The following is a 21,479-nucleotide window of genomic DNA, read 5'->3' on the forward strand; positions in this document are numbered from 1 at the left end:
CATTTTGAGCTCCCTTTTTCTTCCCAAAAGCGGGAGGTAAAACTTCCATGTGAAAGTTGCCCTCCCTGTACCAGGAACAAGGAAGACATTCTTGTAACCAAAGATGGGTAATAAAGGCTGAGAGAAATCTGTACTAACAAACCTTGTTAAACCAACATTTATCTTCCCAGTCACTTTTCCACAATTACCTGTACTCACCCAACTTCTTTGTCTTGTCTCATTTTCAAAATTTACTACTCTTTGCCCAGCCTACTATATAGATGTTAAGCTCTAACTGCTTCTTTCGGTCTTCATTTTTCTTGTGAGGGCTCCCATGTACATGTAAAAATTTCTGAATAATGTTTGTATGCGTTTCCCTGTTAACCTGTTTTATGTCAGTCTCAGCTAGAGACTTTAAGAGGGTAGAGGAGAAATTTGACCTTCCGTACAAGTAGTCTACAGCAAAACTTTAAAAACATATAATAAAAAAATGTAGGTGTTCATTTTCATATACGCGGAATCCAGGCATACCAAGTCCAGGAAGATTTGGTGCACTGCCATATAGGTAACCTTGTACTTAGACTTATAGACCCGTATGGAATGGATGAAGAACTTGAATGCAAAGTTGCTGTACATGTCAAAAGTGAAAAACACAATAAAAAGCAACCATCTCAAGGAAAAACAGAAAATTGTATTCTTGGTCACATAATGTTATCCTTTACAGGGCTCTTTACCTTGTAGAGGTCACCTGAAGATAAACCAGGGGCTGCTTTTCAGTGAGACCAAGGGTGCCTTCTCTTCCTCACTGCATGCAGTCCCTGACTCTCCTGCCTTTCCCCTCTGAGCATCCACACTGACCTTCTCACTTAGAATGATGACTGTGTAGAAGGTAACAGATTGTTCTCAAATGTCATCTACCAAGGGCTTAGAGCCTGCTGACTTTCACTGAGGGCTTAAGAAGGGATTCCAAGTTTTTGTCCTTGTCTGAGAAAGGAGGCCAAACTGATTTAAGTTTTCAGTTTCTTTAAAAACAAACCTTACCTTTAGACAAACACAAATTACTCAAGTTCTTTGATGATTCCTTCCCTATCCCTCTTCCTTTTATCATAGAGAAGAAGGTTGGGTGATAGAAGAATTTGGACTATTTATGAATTTTTCTTAATGTTTTGAATTCAGTGTAATTATAGATAAAGTAACTAAAATAGAGGGTTAGCTGATTGTTCTTGATAATCATAAATATATGTTTTGAGGGTCAGAGAGTATGAAGCATTTTTTAAACCTCCCAAAAAACTTGCCATCTTAAGATGTCTTTAAAAGAGAAACTTGCTTGTTCTTTTATTCAAAAAATACTAATCTTTGCTCTCCTATCCAAGATTAATATTTTATGATTCTGTGACATTTATTTAAATTACAGTGTTGGTTTGTACAGTTCTTCTGTACTGTTTATAGATGCAGTTGAAACCAAGGATTAATATTGATTGCCATCTAAGTACATCTTTTATCCTTTTAAAATTGCAATAAAAATAATCCTTCTCCCTCCCCGGTTGACTGCTATATTGACTCAGTAGTCTTTCTGGCATTAACCTGTGATATAACAAGTAGAATTGTTGCTGACTGCAGTAACTCTAGTTGTTCAAGAGTAGTTCCCATCAGCGTTTCTTACATAATCCTCTACTTAGGAAGTAGTGTTTTCCAAAAAATCACACCTTCTAAAATTTAAAGATGTAGTTGGAAAGCCTTTTTTAACACTAAAGTTTCATTTTTGACATTGAATATTGTAAATATCTACCAAAATTTAAACACTTAAAATTTAGTATGAGTAAAATCATTTAAGAATTAGGTCTTTTCACCTGCCCTCATGTGTTTATCACAGCATTATTCACAATAGCTAAGAGATGGAATCTGCTTAGGTGCCCACTAATGGTGGATTGAATAAAGAAAATATGAGATACATACATATATATATGCACCATGGAATACTATGCAGCCATAAAAAAGAATGAAATCATTTCCCTTGCAGCAACATGGATGCAGATGGAAGCCATTATCCTAAGTTAATTAATGCAGAAACAGAAAGCTAAATACCACAAGTTCTCACTTATAAGTGTGAGCTAAACATCAAGTACACACAGACATGGGAATAATAAACACTGGGAACTCCAAAAGAGAGGAGGCAGGGAGAGGAGCAAGGGTTAAAAAACTACCTGTTGAGTACTGTGGTCACTATTTGGGTGATAGGGTGATAGGTTCAACAGAAACCCAAACCTTGGCATTGCACAATATACCCATGTAACAAACCTGCACATATACCCCTGGATCTAAAAAAAGAAAAGAATTAGGTCTTTTGAGGTCATATGTGTATAGAAACAGCAGTAAATGATGTATACATCATTGTAATTGTAGAGAATGATTTGCCATGATAAAAACAATATTCGCTATTTTTTTCTCCATATTGTATGAAAAAACTTGATAGTTTTCTATCTATTGCTCTATTCATTTCTCTTTCTAGGTGAACATGTCAAACCTTTTACGCCAGAGAAAGCAAAAGAAATTATCATGTCTTTACAACAACCTGCAATCTTCTGTAACATGGTGTTTGATTGGCCAGCACGACACTGGAATGCTAAATACCTTTCGGAGGTCCTTCATGGCAAACGGATACGATTCAGAATGGGGATGAAAAGCATGAGCACAGGTATGACTATAGGTAATCACTATCATAATGTCTCTTCAGGAGCATCCCTGCATTCTCAGCAGTGGCCTCCTGATCTCTTGAAAATGCTTGCTTTCTAATCCTTTTTTTTTTTTTTTGACCATTCACTGTACATACAGGAATATTTTATTGGAAAGTTTGGAAAACAGTTTGGCTTAAGTGTTTTTTGTTTTTGTCTATATAAAGTATAGACAAAACAGTCTATAGTTTATGACCGCATACAAAATGTATTTGTTCATGTATCTTACTATGTATATTGCTAAACATTATTGTGGTTCATTAAATGTTAGACACTTATAAATAAATATTTGTTAATGTGCTCTTATTTATGTTCCTATTAGACCAATACTAATCTAATAGTGCCGTCCACTTTTTACTCAAGTAGAATGTGTCCTTTTATTTGTGGCTTCAGGCACTATTTATAGTTGTATAATTACTGGGTTGTAATTTTATCCCTTTGCTTTATTGACTGACTGACCTGTTTTGCATTGCACAAACATGAACCATATGTAAAGCTCGCTTTTTTATTCTCTTAAGCAAATAGATTTTGCCTCTTCTTTTCTGAAGACATAACATTTTGATTTGTTTGCCTTATTTTCAGATAAAGCAATTACCATTAACTCTAAAATTTAGATAATTTACCATTAACTCTAAAACTACTGTTTCTAATCTAAGAGAGTCTATAATCATTTTCTGGTGTTTAACTTATATTTCAATATGGGTAAATTTGGTAGTCTAGAATTTCAGTTTTTTTAAGCATTGAGGTAAAGTAGCTTGTTAATATCTATTAACAGCTCAGGAGAACTAGAAAAGTCCCCAGCTTCCCTTCCTGCTGCTCCAACCTGCTTTCTCTCATTTTGACCTTGTAGCATTGCTGACAGAATTATTTAGTTTTTGGTGTCTGGAACCCCTTTGTACTCCTGTGACAGATGTAGCATGTTGAATATACCTGGAACTCTTTGTCATCTCATTATAATCAAAGATCAAACTGTTTAAAATTCAATCTTAGACCAGCAGCAATAACATAAAAATCAAATTGTGCCTTTTCCTTGTTGATTTTAGTCAAAGAAATCTGCCTCTCATTGAAGTGTCTGTTAGACACTAATTTGGATAAAAATAGAAATAGTAATTTTTTCACATTCTGGTTAGATTCCAAGTACAATACTACCAATAGCTAACATTTATTTAAAGCTATTGTTTCAGGCACTATTGTGAATACTTTGCACATACGGTATTAGCTTTCTGAATCTTCCTAAAACCTTAGGACAGTGCTGCTATTATCCCATTTTATAGATGAGACACAGTAATTTGACATTTTCAAGTTAATACTTAAGCACCAAAAAAAAGGGAAATAACTCTCTGAGGTTGTGAGAAACGACTCTGAGCTTTTAGTAAAGACAATGTTCTTTTTTATTAAATAAAATCTACATAACATAAAATTGAGCATTTTAGCTATTTAAAAGTATGCGATTCATTGGTTGTTAGTGTAGTCACGATATTGTACAACCATCACTACTCTCTAATTCTGGAATATTGCTATTATCCCATAAAGAAGCCCAGTACCCATTAAGGCATCATTTTCCATTCTGCCTTACCATAGGCCCTCACAGCCACTGATTTACTTTCTGTGTCTATGAATTTGACTACTTAGAATATATCATATAAGTGGAATCATTCAATATTGGCCCTTTTGTGCCTGGCTTCTTTCATTTAGTGTGTTTTCAAGGTTCATCCATGTTGTAATATGTGTCAGTACTTCAGTTCTTTTTATTGCCAAATAATATTCTGTTGTACGAATATGTACATTTTATTTATCTATTCATCAGTTGATGGACATTTGGGTCGTTCCATTTTTTGGCTATTACAAATAATGCTACTATGAACATTCATGTACAAGTTTTAGTGTAGACATGTATTTTCATTTCTCTTGGAGTAGAATTGCTGGGTCATACAGTAATTCTGTGTTTAACATTTTAAGAAACCATTTTCCAAAGCAGCTGCACCATTTTATATTCTCACTTTCAATGTATGAGAGTTCCAGTTTGTTCCACATCCTTGCCAACACTCCATTTTAAAAATTGTAGCTATTCTAGGCCGGATGCAGTGGCTCACGCCTGTAATCCCAGCACTTTGGGAGGCCGAGGTGGGTGGATCACGAGGTCAGGAGTTTGAGACCAACCTGGCCAACATGGTGAAACCCTGTCTCTACTAAAAGTACAAAAAACAAAGAAAAACAATTATAACTATTCTAGTGTATGGGAAGTAGTATTATAGTTTTGATTTGTGTTTCCCTAATGACTAATAATGTTGAGCATCTTTTTATGTGTGTATTGGCCATTTGTATATCTTCTTTGGAAAAATGTCCATTCAAATCCTTTGCCCATTTTCTAATTGTTTTTGTCTTTTCATTATTGAGTTATAAGAGTTCTTTATATACTCTGGATACTACCCTTAGTAAGTATATGACTTGCAAATGTCCCACTACTCAGAGATAACCTCTAGTTATATTTTGAGGAATGCCCATGTAGGCCTTTCTGTATTTTAAAAATAAAGTTGTATTAATTTTCATAGCTTGCTTTTTTTTTTCTTTTACTCTGAGCAGCTTCTCTTGAGATTGTATAATTTTTCAATGGCTACCTAATATTTGATTGTTTGGTAGTATCATAATTTATTTTAAAGTTTTGATGACTTAGATTGCTTACAAGTTTTAAATTTTAAAAAGACTGTAGTGAACATCTTTGCAAACAAATTTTGTCACAGTTTCTGATTACTTCCTTAGGATTGATTCCTAGGAGAGTTACTGGATCAAAGGATATGAGCATTATCATCATTAGCAGCACTATCTGTGACGCTCCTTACACCAGAACCTCTGAGTCATTCTGATTGCTTGTCTTGAGTGGTGTCTTGTGACTCAGTGACTTACATCCTAAATATCTAGCATCCGCCTGCTTCTGTCTGTCTCCACAGCTGTCCTCTAGTGGGCATTACCCCGCTTACTCTCTCTCACCTCCATAGTTGTATGGCCTCATCCTAGTCTGTCTGCACCCCTTGCCCTCCCTTTCCACACCATTCCTCATACTGAAGCCAGAGACGACTTTTAGGAAAACAAATCTAATCTTATTTCTCTGCTTAAAACACTTAAATGGCTTCCAGTTACGCTTAGGCTAAAGACCAAAATGTCCATTGTGGTGTGGAAGGCCCAGCATCATTTCTCTCCCTGAGCTCAGGCCAGACAAGCATTTTTCAGTTTCTGTATTTCCAGGGCTTTGTTTCTTCCCACTTCAGGACCTTCGCATGTGTATGTAGTTCCCTGTGTCTAGTCTCTCTTTTCTCACTTCCCTTTCCGCCAACTTTACCTAATTAATTCATCTCCTTCTGTCAGATCTTAGCTTAAATGTCATTTTTCCTGACAAATCTATCCTTCCCCATACCACAAATCAGGTGTGACTATTCAATTACCTCAGAACACTTTGTATTTCTTAGTAACACTTAGCACAGTTGTAATCACATGGTTGTATAATTACCTGTTTGAAGTCTCTTCCCCTCAAGAAGGTCACTTCTGTGAGGGCAAGGGCCACATCTCATCATGGGCTGAGCACCTAATGGACATTCAATTTGTGAAGTGAAAGAATGAAAGGCTTTGAAACATATGGCTAAGGGCTTTGCACGAAGGTGGTTTCTATTTACATTCTTTTCAGAACATGTGAGGGTTCCTGTTTTGCTACTCCTTGGCCAAAACTGAAATTTATCTTAAAAATCTTTCAGGCTGGGCATGCTGGCTCATGCCTGTAATCCCAGCACTTTGGGAGCCTGGGGCAGGAGGATTGCTTGAGCCCAGGAGTTCAAGACCAGCCTGGCCAACATAGCAAAACCCTGTCTCTACAAAAAGTACAAAAAAATTATCTGGGTATGGTGGCGTGCACCTGTTGTCCCAGCTACCCCAGAGATTGAGATGGGAGGATCACCTGAGCCTAGAAGGTCGCGGCTGCAGTTAGCTGTGATCACGCTACTGCACTCAAACCTGGAAGACAGAGCGAGGCCCTGTTACATGAAAAATGTTATTTCATTATTTTAATTAACATTTATTTGGCTGCGTGCAGTGGCTCATGCCTGCAATCCTAGCACTTTGGGAGGCCGAGGTGGGTGGATTACCTGAGCTTAGGAGTTCGAGACCAGCCTGGGCACATGGCAAAACCCCATCTCTACTAAAAATACAAAAAATTAGCTGGGCATGGTGGTGCACGCCTGTAATCCCAGCTATTTGGGAGGCTGAGGCATGAGAACCACTTGAACCCAAGAGGCAGTGGTTGCAATGAGCCAAGATAGTGGCACTGCACTCCAGCCTGGACCACAGAGTGAGACTCTGTCTCAAAAAAACAAAACAAAACAAAACAAAACACACACACATTTATTTGATTGCTAGCGATATTGAACATATGTTCATGTTTATTCGTAACTTGTATTTTTTTCTGATAATTGGTCTTTGACTATTTCCTTATTGGGATTTTAGGGTTTAAAAATTTTTTTGAATTCTTTATATATTATGAAGATTGTGGCATGGCACAGCTACTCACACCTATAATCCCAGCACTGTAGGAGGCCTAGAAAGAAGGATCACTTGAGGCTGGGAGTTCCAGAACAGCCTGGGCAACATAGCAAGACCCTGTCTCTAAAAAAAAAAAATTGTTTTAATTAGCTGGGTGTGATGGTGCACACCTGTAGTCTTAGCTGCTCAGGAAGCTGAGGCAGGAGGATTGCTTAAGCCCAGCAGTTCAAAGTTCTGACCACACCACTGCCCACCAGCCTGGGCAACAGACTGAGACCCTGCCTCTAGAAATAAAAAAAATAAGTAAAACAGATTAAAAAAAAGAAGATTATGTTGTTAACTAATAAGCTTCCTAGTTATTGTTTGCTTTCTCATTTTAGCTTCACAGTTTTATATTTTTATATAATTTAAATAATGCTTTATTAACATTTTTATTTTCATTTAACTTTAGAAATTCCTTCTTTATCCTGAAAATAGAGAAATATTCTAATAGTTTTTTTCTAATTGATTAATGATTTCTTTTTTACATTTAACTATCCATTTCTTACTTATTTTGTTATATGGTATTCAGTGAATTTTTTTATACAAATAGCTAAATTTGGAAATTTTATTCCAATACCATTTACTGAATATTTCTTTTTTACCCTACTGACTTTGGAAATCACCTTTATTATATTACTATATTCTTGTATATTCCAGCATCAGTTTTTGGGCCACATATTAAGCTACCAGTTTGGGGGCCAGTAAAACAGTTTTAAAACATGCTTTTAGTAGTGGTATGTATTTTAATATTTGAATATACAATTCATCCTCCCTAATTACTCTTTTTTCTTAGATATTATTGAATTTTTATATATCTAAATGAACTTTAGAGTTACACAAAGTTCTCACTGTAAAGAAACCTGTTGGAATTTCAAATGAAAATTGATTAAGCTTTATAATTAATTAATCCCATTGTTATAATACTGTATCTTCCTACACAGGAACATGTTATCTTTACTTACGAAGTCTATTTGGGTCTCAGTAAAGTGATTTATAGTTTTTACATAGGTCTACAGATTCCTTAAAATATTGTAAATTTGTTATAGCTGTTATGAAGGAAATATTTTTGCCTGTTACAGTTTTCTAACTGGTTGTGATTGGTTATAGAGGAAAGCCATTTGTTTCAGTGTGTTTATATTGTGTGCACCTACTAATTAGCCTAGGTAGTTTTGTGTTGTTTTGTGAGTTTTCTAGTTAGACAGGCACATGATTTTAAAAGGATAACTTTGTTTCCTCTCTGTTGAGTATATTTCTTATTTCTGTTTTAGGTCTTAGGTCTTGGTTAGAATTTTTCTAGAATACTTGAAATAGAAGTGTTAATAATTGGCATTTTTGAATATCATGTGTTCCTTAGTTTATTTTAGGAAGCAGAGAGAGAACATCACATAGCATTTTGGATCAGATTTGTTTCCCAAGATATGTGGTCAGTGGCAGTGTTGTATCTCAGTTGGCAGTAAATTTGGCAAGCAGTTGTAGAAATAACCCTGAACATCTGAAAGCAGGGGGATAGAGTGATCAAAAGACCTGTTTAGAGTTTAGGCATCATGTATTATTTCTTACTTGTAAAATGATGAAAGTTTAACAAAATGGAGAAATAGTTGTTATCCTGTTGTGCAAAAACTATTTTAGGACCCCTTTTTATAATAATTAAAAGCAAGCTCAGCTTGTACACTACTGCCAAATCCTGACCTCAGTTGCGCTTCTTACCTAGTACTTTACAGTAAGTAGGATGAACATTATAGTTGCCTAGACTACTTCAACATTAAATGAAAGAATCTTGGTAAAATTAGAAAGGAATAATTTCATTGCATAAGACAAACTAAGAATAACAACTGTACTACCCAGAAAGAAATTGTCATTATAACAAAATCAGAGCAGTACCTTTGATGATGCTACTACCAGGAAAGAGTAAAAAAATTATATTTTGAAATCATTATGGAAATGAAAAGATCTGTCATTTTCATTCATTCCATTCATGATAATTTTCCCCTGACAGTAACAGTTCTCATATGTAATTTTTACATTTTTAGATTTAACATTTTTTAACGTGCAGAGCTTGCTATAACAGAAAATGAAGTCTTCTAATGAGGCCAGGTTCTGGGGGCTGCAAATCAGGCTTGCCTGAGATAACTGGCCTCAACAGAAAAGTCCTGCTTAGTCCACCCCAAGGGCAAGTAGCTCATTTAATGGCTTTAGTATTCAGTTGGATTGAATTCTAGGAAGTGAAAACTCCTAAGATGGTATAATATGTTTAGACTTACAGTGGAGTTACTTAAATCTTTTAGAAATGACTCCTATTTCCCAGAGTCATACAGCTTTCTTGCCACATGCACTTTTGTTTGTCAGAATTAAACTTTATGTACTTCTGTGCTTTTATGATAAATTTTTGATGAAGTTGGTAGTTTTTTGTTTTGTTTTTGTTTTTGTTTTGAGACAGGATCTCACTGTCACCCAGGCTGGAGTGCAGTGGCACAGTTTCTACTCACTGCAGCCTCAACCTCCAGGGCTCAAGTGATCCTCCCGCCTCAGCTGCCTGAATAGCTGGAACTCCAGGCACATACGACCACATCTGGCTAATTTTTTTGTATTTTTTATAGAGACAGGGTTTCACCATGTTGCCCGGGCTAATCTCAAACTCCTGGGCTCAAGCAGTCCTCCCACCTCGGCCTCCCAAAGCGCTGAGATTATAGGCATGTGCCACTAAGCCTGGCCAATGTTGATATGTTAAGAGTTTATGTATATTGATTGTTTACTATGTGCCAGGCACTAAGTGCTTTACAAAAATTGTTAAAATTTAAATAGTTCTTGAATATGTATATTTTAATCTTTTAGATAAATGTGCCCTAGTTAAGTTCTCCTGCTTCTCAAAGTGAGGTGACAAGTTAAAGTGGAAGAATTAGGATGATTCGTTGACATACACCCTGTCTCTATTACCTCTCTGCCATTCTGTGGCTTAGGAAAAAGAAGGGAAAGGAAAAAGATGATTGGATAATTCTAAGCAGTTATAGGCAGAAACGTAGAGAAAAGATAAAAGCCGTTGAAAGAAGAATATTCATATTCTTCTTGCTACTGATTCAGCTGACTTTTAAAGGGTTCCAAGTAAATATATGAATGGATAAGAAGTACTAATAATAGTGCCTAACATTGTCTGGGCACGGTGGCTCATGCCTGTAATCCCAGCACTTTGGGAGGCCCAGGCGGGCAGATCACTTGAGGCCAGGAGTTCAAGATCAGCCTGGCCAACATGGCAAAACCCCATCTCTACTAAAAAATACAAAAATTAGCCAGGCGTGGTGGCACATGCCTCTAGTCCTAGCTACTTGAGAGGCTGAGGCGAGAGGATCGCTTGAACCCGAGAGGCAGAAGTTGCAGTGAGTCGAGATTACACCACTGTGCTCCAGTCTGTATGACGAGCAAGACCCTATCTCAAAACAAAAACAAAAAATAAAAAATAGTTGTGAACATTTACTGAAATCTGCTGTGTCAAGCACTGTGCTAACTGATCTATATCACATCTTGAAAAGATTTCATGTTTTGTAAAGGAAGTCATAATCAGATTTCTTAAATATTAACTTCCTATGTTCATTTAAGTTGCAAAAATAAAATTAATTTCATATTTCATCATTCTTTTAGAAGAATAGTCTGTGTCAATCCGAGACTCCAATCTTGACTCACTGGGGTCACACCCATAATAGCAAGCCACTGTGGACAGATAAGATACCTTTTCTTGAAGCTTTCCTGATCAACCCTCATCTCTAGTGATCTTTGCCTTTTCCAAGTGTCAGCAGCATAAAATTTTGCATTTAACTATATGGTGCCTCAAGTTTTTGTTTACTAAATCCTCAAGTTTGGATTACTAAATCTACTCATAGGGTAGTCTTTAATCTTAAGGTTAAAACTGTGCTTTATACTTTTATGTTTAATCCTGAGTATTGTGAATTTTATAAATGGCTCTAATTATATAACAAGTACAAATTAATTTTTAAATTTTTTAATTAATTTTTTTTTTGGAGATGAGGTTTTGCTCTGTTGCACAGACTGGTCTCAAATTCCTGGACTCAAGCCGTCTTCCTGCCTCAACCTCCAGAGAAACTAGGATTACAGGCATACACCACCACACCTGGCTCAAAACGAATTTTTAGTTAGTCTTCAAAGTTAATGTTTTGGTTGAAATCATCTTTATTTTTTAAAAAACAACAATAATTAGGAAATGTGTTCACTATACATTTAAAGTTGCATTCTCTTACATTGCAGTTCCTCAGTTTGAAACTACATGTAGTTATGTAGAAGCTACACTCGAAGAGTTTCTGACCTGGAACTGTGACCAGTCTAGTATTTCTGGACCATTTAGAGATTATGACCATTCCAAGTTCTGGGCTTATGCTGACTATAAATATTTTGTCAGTCTATTTGAAGACAAGACAGATATTTTCCAGGTAAGTCAGAACCTTCCTTCTAATCTTGGTAGGAATTTGTTTTTGAGAACACACAAATTAGAATCTCCCTGGCACCTTCTCTGCCTTTTTCTCTCATAAGTAATCGCCATGAGTCCTGGATATTTCACCCACTCAAACCGAAAGTTTGCTGAAGAGAAGTGTACCATTTGGCTCACACAGATGAGCAGGCTTCCTTGTTTTCCTACTCCCAAACTTCCTATACACCCTCCTTTGCTTTTAAACAGTGCTTGAGTCGGTTTGGAGTATGTTAGAAGCATAGATTGTATGTAAAACTTCATTGCCTCCTGACCTCCATGTAAGTTCTTGTCACGTCAGTGAGGCAGATGAAAGCATAAAGCCGATTCTGTGAAGGAGCATTCCCTGGGCTGTGACCAGGCTGCTGCTGCAATTTCTACCTGCTCTAGGGGTTTTGGACAGCTGTTTTATCTGGCAGTTCATGGCCTGAGGCAGAGAACACTTGGCTCCCAGTATTCGGTAGCGGAAGCCCTGTAGAAGTGTGGGAGTGACTTGCAGAAGTAAAATTATGGAAGTTCTTTGCCGTATGTTGACATAACTGACAACAGAGTTTCCAGACTACCATATCCTCTTTTCTTTTAAATGTTTTCTACCTTAAACTGGCAGTTTATTTTGTGAGATAATTTTGCAAACTCTCTGCTCTTGTTTCCATGTGTGTCTTAGGTGTGGGGCAGGAATGGGAGCCATTCCAGAGGCTGTTTGGAGGACTCTGCCTTGCCCCCACTCAGGCCAAGGCTCCAGAGTCCTCCTTCCTGCTTCTTCTTTGTGGAGAGAAATATTTCACCATCCCTGCAGGCTGTTCACCTCTTTTCCTCTCTGCCACCACCCACTCTCTGGACTTGGCTCTCATAGGCTGATAGTTCTTTGGCTCCTCAGTAATTTTCCATTCAGTGTATATTTTTCTTTTTTATGTTGAGTCAAGATGTAAATGCTGATGTTAACATAGGTATTATAATAGATCCTCCCATCTCAGCCTCCTGAGTTGCTGGAAGTATAGGAATGTGCCACTGCGCCTGGCTTAATTTTGCTTTTTTATATTAAAAAAAGGAAAAATGTGTCACCTTGCCCCATAGTTTTGTTGTTGTTGTTGTTGTCATTGTTGTTTTGAGATGGAGTCTCTGTCACCCAGGCTGGAATGCAGTGGTGCAATTTCAACTCCCTGCAACCTCTGCCTCCCAGGTTCAAGCAATTCTCCTGCCACAGCCACCGCCCACCCGCTAACCCCAGTAGCTGGGATTACAAGTGCCTGCCACCACACCCAGCTAATTTTTGTATGGTTTTGTAGAGACAGGGTTTCACCATGTTGGCCAGGGTGGTCTCGAACTCCCGACTTCAAGTGATCCACCAACCTAGGCCTCCCAAAGTGCTGGGATTACAGGCATGAGCCACTGCACCCAGCCTGTCGTTGTTAGTTGAGAATGTATTTTCATTCTCTGACCCATGAAAGAAATGCATAGGTTTTAAAAACACTCAGTAAATGACTCTGAATTCAAAGTCAATGCCAAATCTACTATTTACTCATTTTTAAATGATAATTTTAAGGTAGATGTTTTTTCTTACAACCTTAATTGTGATCACTTTATGGTTCTTTAATTATGGAACTTACAGATTTCATAGTTAACTTTAAAAGTGTTTTGTTATGTTTCTCATACTCACCCCCCACCACTCTGTAAATCAGACTAGTACTTTACTCCATATTTCAGGTAAAATATTGCTTAATAGTAACATTGATCAAGTACTTACTTTTGAGGGGAATTTTTCTAATGTTTTACATTTATAATCCTCAAAGTAACTCTATGATTTAATAATTATCCCCATTTTAAGAAAAATGAGACCCAAAGAGGTTAAGTAAACCTTTTCTAAGATTATACAACTACGAAGGGGTAACCCAAATAGTCTGCTTTCAGAGCTTTAGCTACTCCAGAGCTTTAATGACTACTGTGCCTACAGAGCAGTGCATACATTCAGTCCCATTGGGACTCTCTGTCCTGAATCTAGGCTCACTCTGCCTTGGATGAGTCTTTGATCTGACCTCAGTAGTTCTGTCTCATCCCAGGCAAGGCAGCACTGAGCAGTATGTGACTTGTCCATTAAGTGCGGATCTAAAGGGCAGTCTTTTTGGCAATGTGCTGGAATTCTAACTGAGCCCTTATAAAATCTGATATTTTGAGTTGAATGAGTTTTCTGTCAGCTCATATTATGGCAATTAATTCTGCTATGAATAACCACGTCCATTAGGATTATATCACCTTTTGTCTCGAAATTTTCTGGGCACCAAGTCTTCTTACATCACAGGTACCTATGTTGGTTTAATTCATTCAGCTACCAAGTCTTATTACTTATGTTTCATGCTTTCTTATATCTGTCATAAAATGGTGGGTAGTTAAGCATTAAAATGGGTACATTTAAAAAATGTTTATTAATTTATTTAAAATGACACAACCCACTATATGTTAACATAATAATATTTTTAAGAAAATAACTATATTCAAAAAATTTTCAATGTCATCAGAGGGATGGATTGTTGTACATTTTGGCATGTCTCCTTGATGTCTGGCTGTAAGAAGACAGCTGGATTCTCTGCTTCTCCATTCAAGCTATTGCAATTTGTTGGTTTGTTTAAAGTATATGAAGAAAATTTTGCCTCACACACATATGAAACTGAAAAAGGGAGGAATATTTATTAATAACAGCCTTTTCAGATAATTGTGGATTGTTTTTATACTACACCACACTTGATGAGGGGTAGTTTCTTAAAGGCTCATTAGTTGCAATATAAAATCTGAACCTATAATGAATGAACTCTGTACCCTTGTAATAAAATTCATTGGTCTGTCTTGCGCAGAATGGATCTTATGTAATGTTATCATGGACCATTTGGAAAATATTGGTTTACTAAATTATGTAGATCTTCCAAATGTTGACACATTTTCAGTATACTTGATACATTTCATTATTCAAAAAGTCATGTTTGTTAATACCACTGTTCTTATCAGAAAAAAGTCTTAGGAAGCTTTCAGGCTTATGTATTTCTTTTTCTTTTTTTTTTTGAGACAGAGTCTGACTCTGTCACCCAGGCTGGAGTGCAATCACATGATCTTGGCTCACTGCAACCTCCGCCTCCTAGGTTCAAGCAGTTCTCCCGCGTCGGCCTCCCGAGTAGCTGGGAGTATACGCTGTGCCTGGCTAAATTTTAGATTTTTAGTAGAAATGGTGTTTCACCATGTTGACCAGGCTGGTCTCGAACTCCTGAACTCAAGTGATCTGCCTGCTCAGCCTCCCAAAGTGCTGGGATTGCAGGCATGAGCCATCATGCCCAGCCCAAAATATAACTTTTAAAATAATACAATTAATTATAATTACTCTCCAAAACTTACAAAGGATAAATATTTCAATCCAAATTTCAAACAGCCCCTTAAATTGACATTGTACATTAGCAATTGTCTGAGTTTCTTTTTCCTTAGAAAAATTACCTTTGGTACATAAACAGAAAAGAGGTAATTAACTCTCTACCCACCGATAGGCTCGATAAACACCTTAATTCTTACATTCCAACTTGTCTCATCAGAAAGCATCACTGGCCATCAGATGCCATTATTCATTATCAAATCACCTGCCTCAATTTCAACATGCTCTCATAGCTATGTTTTAAAGTCCAAGACATATTACAACTATTCTTCCATCTACTGTATTTTGGGAATCTGTGACCTGGTGACTTAACAAGGCTCCTGACCTTCAGTAGCCAATTCAAATCACAATGTCAAATGGAATCTACCTGAGAAGCATTCTTAGGGCAAAATTCCTTTTATTACATGTTGATTCTTAATAACTTCAATTATGATGATACTTACTGATAATTGCAAAAGGTAAAACCTGTCATTCTTACCTAATGAGTCTGAAGGAAAGAAATTTTGTTTTGTACTGTCACAAATTCCCTACCTTTCTAGGAAAGTAGAGAACAAAATGTTCAAAACAAGTGCTTTATTTAGATTAGTCAGTGATATGATGTATAACTAAAAAATAATAAGATTAATTTTATTTGCTATACACAAAAGTCAGTTAAGTGTCAAAATCATACTTTTAGGCCATCTTGAGGCTACAGGATATTTTCCAATCATACCAATATATTTATCAATATACATATTTTTCATAGATAAATTTAACTTGTGGAAGAAAAGAGTTAATAGGAGGAAACTTCAAGTAGAGGCTGTAAGTAAAAACTTACAAAACTAGTAGAGAGCCAGGGAGATTAAGAATTTCTTACCAAGGCTGACAAATGCTACACTGATTAACTAGAAGCCACAGAGAATTTGACAAAGGTGAAGCTAGGGGTTTAAGTCAAAACATTCTCTGAGGGGTCCTAAAGACCCAGAGAAATATCAAAACAAGAAATGGTAAGAGTAGGAAAAAATCCACTTATGTAATCATTCAAATACCTATTATGTATTCAGCAGTATGTTAGCAGTTTACAGGAGTAAAAAATTATAAAATATAGCCCAAAGAGCTTACAATATTGTTAAAGGAACAGGAGGACACAAACGCTCTGTGTCACTTACCATTTAAATAGTAATCCAAATAAAACATATAGGAAGGAAGGCAAGGGACAGATGGATATGGGTACAAGTGGTTGAGAAGGTTTCATAGCCAAGGCTGAACCTGAGCCAGGTCCTAAAACATAGAACTTTAACAGGCAGAAATTGAAAGGGGCATGAGCAGAGGCCAGGAGGTAAGAGAGAGCATAGGTCAGTGAGGAGACTGGACAGGGCCTTACGCAGAGCAGACAGGTGGCGTCAGCCATACTTGGGAGGGTCTTAAATGCTATCCTTATATAATTTTAAGTTATAAAACATTTGTGAACATGATTAAAGTATTTTAATTTTAATCTGGAATATGACTTAAAATGTATTTTCATAAGAAACTGTTTTAGAATTACTTAGTTATATAATTTTAAGTTATAAAACGTTTGTGAACATGATTAAAGTATTTTAATTTTAATCTGGAGTATGACTTAAAATGTATTTTCATAAGAAACTGTTTTAGAATTACTTAGAGGAGGAGTCAGAACAGAAGAACATAGAGTAATTACAGTTGTGATGTTGTAAACCAGAGTGACCCATAGACCCCTGGGGGTCCCTGACAACCTTTCAGAGGATCTTTGAGATCAAAATTATTTTCATAATACTTCTAAGATGATATTTGCTTATTTCACAGTGTTGACATTTGCACTGATGGTACAAATGCAATGGTGAACAAAACTGCTAGTGTCGAGACAGTGGGATCAAAGTGTACTAATAGCATTGTATTAAAAAAATACACACACAACTTTATTGGGGTATAACTGATATATAATAAACAGCATATGTTTAAGGTGAACAGTTTGATTAAGTTTTACATATACATACACCCAAGAAATTATCACCACATTCAAGATGACAAACATTTTGATCATGTCCAAAAGTTTCCCAGTGTCCCTTCATAACCTGTCTCTCCCTACACCCTCATTCTCAGACACCACTGATGTAGTACTTTCTGTCACTGCAGGTTAGTTTGGCAGTTCTAGAATTTCGTAGAAATGGAATCATATAGTAAGCACTCCTTTTTCATGCCAGTACTATTCAAAGGAGAAGACAGACATAGTTAACATCAAAACAAGGAAACCCAAGGTAGAGAGGGTCATTTTATCACAATAAAAGGTCAGTTCACCAAGCGGACATAATAATCCCAAATGTGTATGAACCCAATAACAGTTTCAAAATACATGAACAAAACTGACGAATCTAAAGTGAGAAAAACACAAATATACAATTATAGCAGGGGGATTTCAATACCTCTGTCTCTATAATGGGTAAAACAAATATACAGAAAATCAGTAAGGACACAGAAGACTTGAACAATCCACTTGATTTCATTGACATTTATAAAACACTCCACCCAACAACAGAAAACACATTATTTCCAAGTGCACATGGAACGTTTATCAAGATTGATTATATTCTGGGCCATAAAACAAGTTTCAATAATTTAAAAGGATTTAAGTCATACAAAGTATGTTCTCTCACCACAACAGAATTAAATTAAAAATTCATGACAAAAAGATAGCTGAAAAATCCCCAAATATTTGAAATTAAACCTTAAACTTCTAAATAATCCATAAGTCAAATAGTAAATCACAAGGAAAATTAGGAAATATTAGGCTAGTCCTTGACTATAAGTCAAGGCTGAAGAGATATGCTAAGCAACAGTCTGCAAGTAAGAGACAGGGAGGCCCAATATTAGCCTTGGTATAATTTAGTTGCTTAAAAAGAAAAGTGCCGTCTGACAGTGCATTAATGGTATGATGTCCGGGTCATGGAATGTTACAATTCCATGGATACAGGTTCTGTGTAGACTGTGTCTGGGGTTCAGTTTGGAAGCCAGGCTTTAGGCCTGTTGACAAATAAAGGAAATTGAGAGAAGAGCAATTGGAAGGAAAAGTTAATGCTGCTGCATCTAGGTTAAAAAAAATAATAATAAAGGAGAAGCTGGACAGTCTTTCTGATAACTTAAAAATAGCAATTTTTGGCAGGAAATAAACTTGTTCTCTTTAGTTATAGAAAGCAAACCTAGGATCCTCCTCTGTAAGCTACCAGGAAGTAGATACTGATTTTGTAGTAAGTGGTCAACCAGCTAGCTACTTTCCCTCCCAAGCTAGCTACTTTTGCTCTTTTCAGGGATGGTGTAGAATAGAACTTTCTGAGAATAGATGCTTTTTAAAGATTTTTCCAACTCTTGAGGTATGTGTGAGTAGACTCCAGGACAGATCACCCTACTGATCACCCTTTTTGGTTTTACAGATGTAGCACCCAAACAGGGCCTCCTGTTTCTAGCAAGACTCAAGACAGATTCCTGGGCCCACATTGACTTCAGACATTTGACTACCCATAAGTAGCTAAACTTACTTGGGCAGAGAATCCCAACTCTCAATGCTGTCTATTTTTACACTGACAATTTTGCTTTTTTTGCTTTTTTTTTTTTGAGACAAGGTCTTGCTCTGTCACTCAGGCACTCAGGCTGGAGTGCTGTGGTGCAAACAGCTCACTGCAGCCTTAACCTCCCAAGCTCAAATGATCCTCCCTCCTCAGCCTCCTGAGTAGCTGGGACCACAGGTGCATGCCACCACGCCCAGCCAATTTGTTAAAAAAAAGTTTTTGTAGAGACAGAGACTCACCAAACATTGCCCTCGCTGGTCTTGAACTCGTGGACCCAGGCAGTCCTCCCACCTCAGCCTCCCAGATTGCTGGAATTACAGGCATGAGCCACCACACCTGGCTGACAGTTTTGCTTTTCAAGTCATTACTGTTAGATAAGAGGCCAGGGAAGCCTCTCCTCAGTTTCTCATACAGTAACCTCACCCTGTAGAAAAATCTTTCTTCAGTGATTCTTTCCAAAGCAGGGCTCTAGAACAGGGTTTTTCATGTGGGGTTGGTCTGTCACGTCTTTGAAAGTATATATGAAATTTCATGTGTGCTTTTTCTGAGGAGAAGGGGCTTTGGTATTCATTAGATTCCTGCAGGGACGTATCTATAAGATTAAGAATCACATAACCTGTCTCTTCTTAGCTAAGACAAGTCTCTTTTTTCCTTTTCATACTGAATGGCTTTCAGCTACCTTTAGTTAAATTCTTCAGACTGAGGTGTGGTAAATTGTTCAACAAGGACCAGGTTAATTGGAAGCCTCCCCTAAGCTCCCTGCTTGGGTACAGGGCTCTCCTGCTGTGATCTTAAAGCATTTCCTGCATATTTGTGTCAGAGCACTTGTTACATCATGTTGAAAGGCTCTGTTTATAGGATTATCGCCCATTATTAGATTTGAAGGGTTGGCCTGTGTTACATTAATTTTTGTATCCCCAACACCCAGCATCACACCAGGTGTATGCTCAAAAATGTCATTGGCCTGAACTATTTTAATCATCATGAGTCAGTGGATTCTTCTTTCCCTCCCAAGCAGCCAGTGTGTTCCAAGGTCTAACCCTGAGCCTGGTACTAAGTTAGGCATTGAGAAAACAGGGGTAAGCTCCCAGTATGGAGGTTATGGGCTATATGCAGAGAGAACAGGATTTTTACCACCCACTGGAACTGCCACATGTGAGCCATATGCATTTACAGTGGTGCTGACCTTGCAAAAATTCCCCCTTCTATGTCAGACATTAGTTATGTGCATGTATTCAACCATTTTCATCACTCAAAACAAAAAAGAAAAAAAAGTGCCCTTTCTAGTCTTCCTCAAAACCATCCATTAAATTTCTCTTTAAAATCCTTTCTCTTTGAATACAGCTGTTAATGTTTTCCCTCTAAAAATAGAAAATTTGGACTGCAGTTACTGATAAAAGGAGTGTCAGCATTGAGAATGATGTTCTGCACATAGAAGTGGGTTTTTTTTTCTTTGCTTTTGTTTTTTAAAACCAAAAGGAAAATTTCGTGAGTAAAATAAAAATAAGGCAGAACCATCACGCCTGGTTCACTAGTATGTTCTTTTTCTTTTCTAGCTTATAAATCTGTTTAATCACATGGATTTCGGTTTATGTGTGACCCTATTTTTCTGTGCTGCAAATGCACTGTCGGCTTCTAAAAGTATAGGCTTTTCCCAGTAGTTGACTTGGGCAGGACTTGCCCACAGAACCAGGCATATGAAGAGTCTAAGTCCAGAGCACTATGCTGTCTCTGTTTTAAAGATCATTGCACTTAAGAAGTTCATGACTTTGGGGAGTATATTGAAAGCCATCCATGGATGTATATTTCAAAAGATGTACCTTGACACCCTCACCTGAAGACTGATCTAGTAGGTATGAGCTAAGGCTCCAGCATTGATAGTTTTAAGTAACCCCACTAATGTAGGAGAAGGCTTCTTTTATGTGGTCATTGAAGTACACAAAGTTAGTAAGTTGCATATATACACAAATATATGCACTGCTTAGAGGGAATAAGGATTTCTGACTTCCTCGGTTGCGTCTTAGAGATATTTGAAATAATGATGTTTCCACTGTATTCACTGTTCTAACTGCCCAAAACACGCTTTCCCTAAATATCAGCAGAATCCTGTCTGTTTCCAACTCTAAAATGTAAGCTTCATCTGAGTGGGCATTTTGTCTCTTTTGTTCATTGATTCATTACAAGCTTCCAGAACAGTGCCTGGCATGTTGTAAGTAGTCAGTAAATATTTGTTGAATGATTACTATTAGTGTGGTTATTCAAATATGTTGTTGGCTAGAAAGATTTCTTGAACTGCCCTGGAAACCTAACCTCTTGCATCTGTAGCATTTTCCATAACAGAATATTCCAACTGCCAAATAACAGATGTGCAAGTGAAAATGGGCAACATTACCATACAGAGAAGTTGGTTAGTTCTTGATGGATTGCAACTTTATTTCAAAACAGGATGTGAAATGGTCTGACTTCGGGTTTCCTGGAAGAAATGGACAGGAAAGTACATTGTGGATTGGCTCCTTGGGAGCCCACACACCCTGTCATCTGGACTCCTATGGTTGTAACTTGGTATTCCAGGTACAAGGAAGGTAATGTGTGTGTGTGTGTGTGTGTGTGTGTGTGTGCGCGCGCGCACCTGTGCATGCATGCATCAGGGGTGGCAGAGAGAATAGGGCAGTACCCCAAGGTGTAGTCCCAGCCCCATTCTGTCAGCCTGCCTCATGATTGGGGCAGACCTCTTAACCTCTGGTTTTGGTTTCTCCTCT

General features: G+C 37.2%; 1 protein-coding gene across 1 annotated transcript in view; it reads left to right on the forward strand.

The window, feature by feature from the left end:
- HSPBAP1 (HSPB (heat shock 27kDa) associated protein 1) overlaps positions 1-21,479 on the forward strand; it is a 47,918-nt gene that overhangs the window by 9,909 nt on the left and 16,530 nt on the right. Inside the window, exons 2-4 of the mRNA XM_011971559.1 lie at positions 2,489-2,674; positions 11,535-11,716; positions 21,166-21,302. Coding sequence (XP_011826949.1) covers positions 2,489-2,674; positions 11,535-11,716; positions 21,166-21,302 — 505 coding nt within the window. The remainder of the gene's footprint in view (positions 1-2,488; positions 2,675-11,534; positions 11,717-21,165; positions 21,303-21,479) is intronic.

The sequence above is a fragment of the Mandrillus leucophaeus genome, unplaced genomic scaffold (genome assembly GCF_000951045.1).
Source record: "Mandrillus leucophaeus isolate KB7577 unplaced genomic scaffold, Mleu.le_1.0 Scaffold123, whole genome shotgun sequence".
NCBI lineage: Eukaryota > Metazoa > Chordata > Mammalia > Primates > Cercopithecidae > Mandrillus > Mandrillus leucophaeus.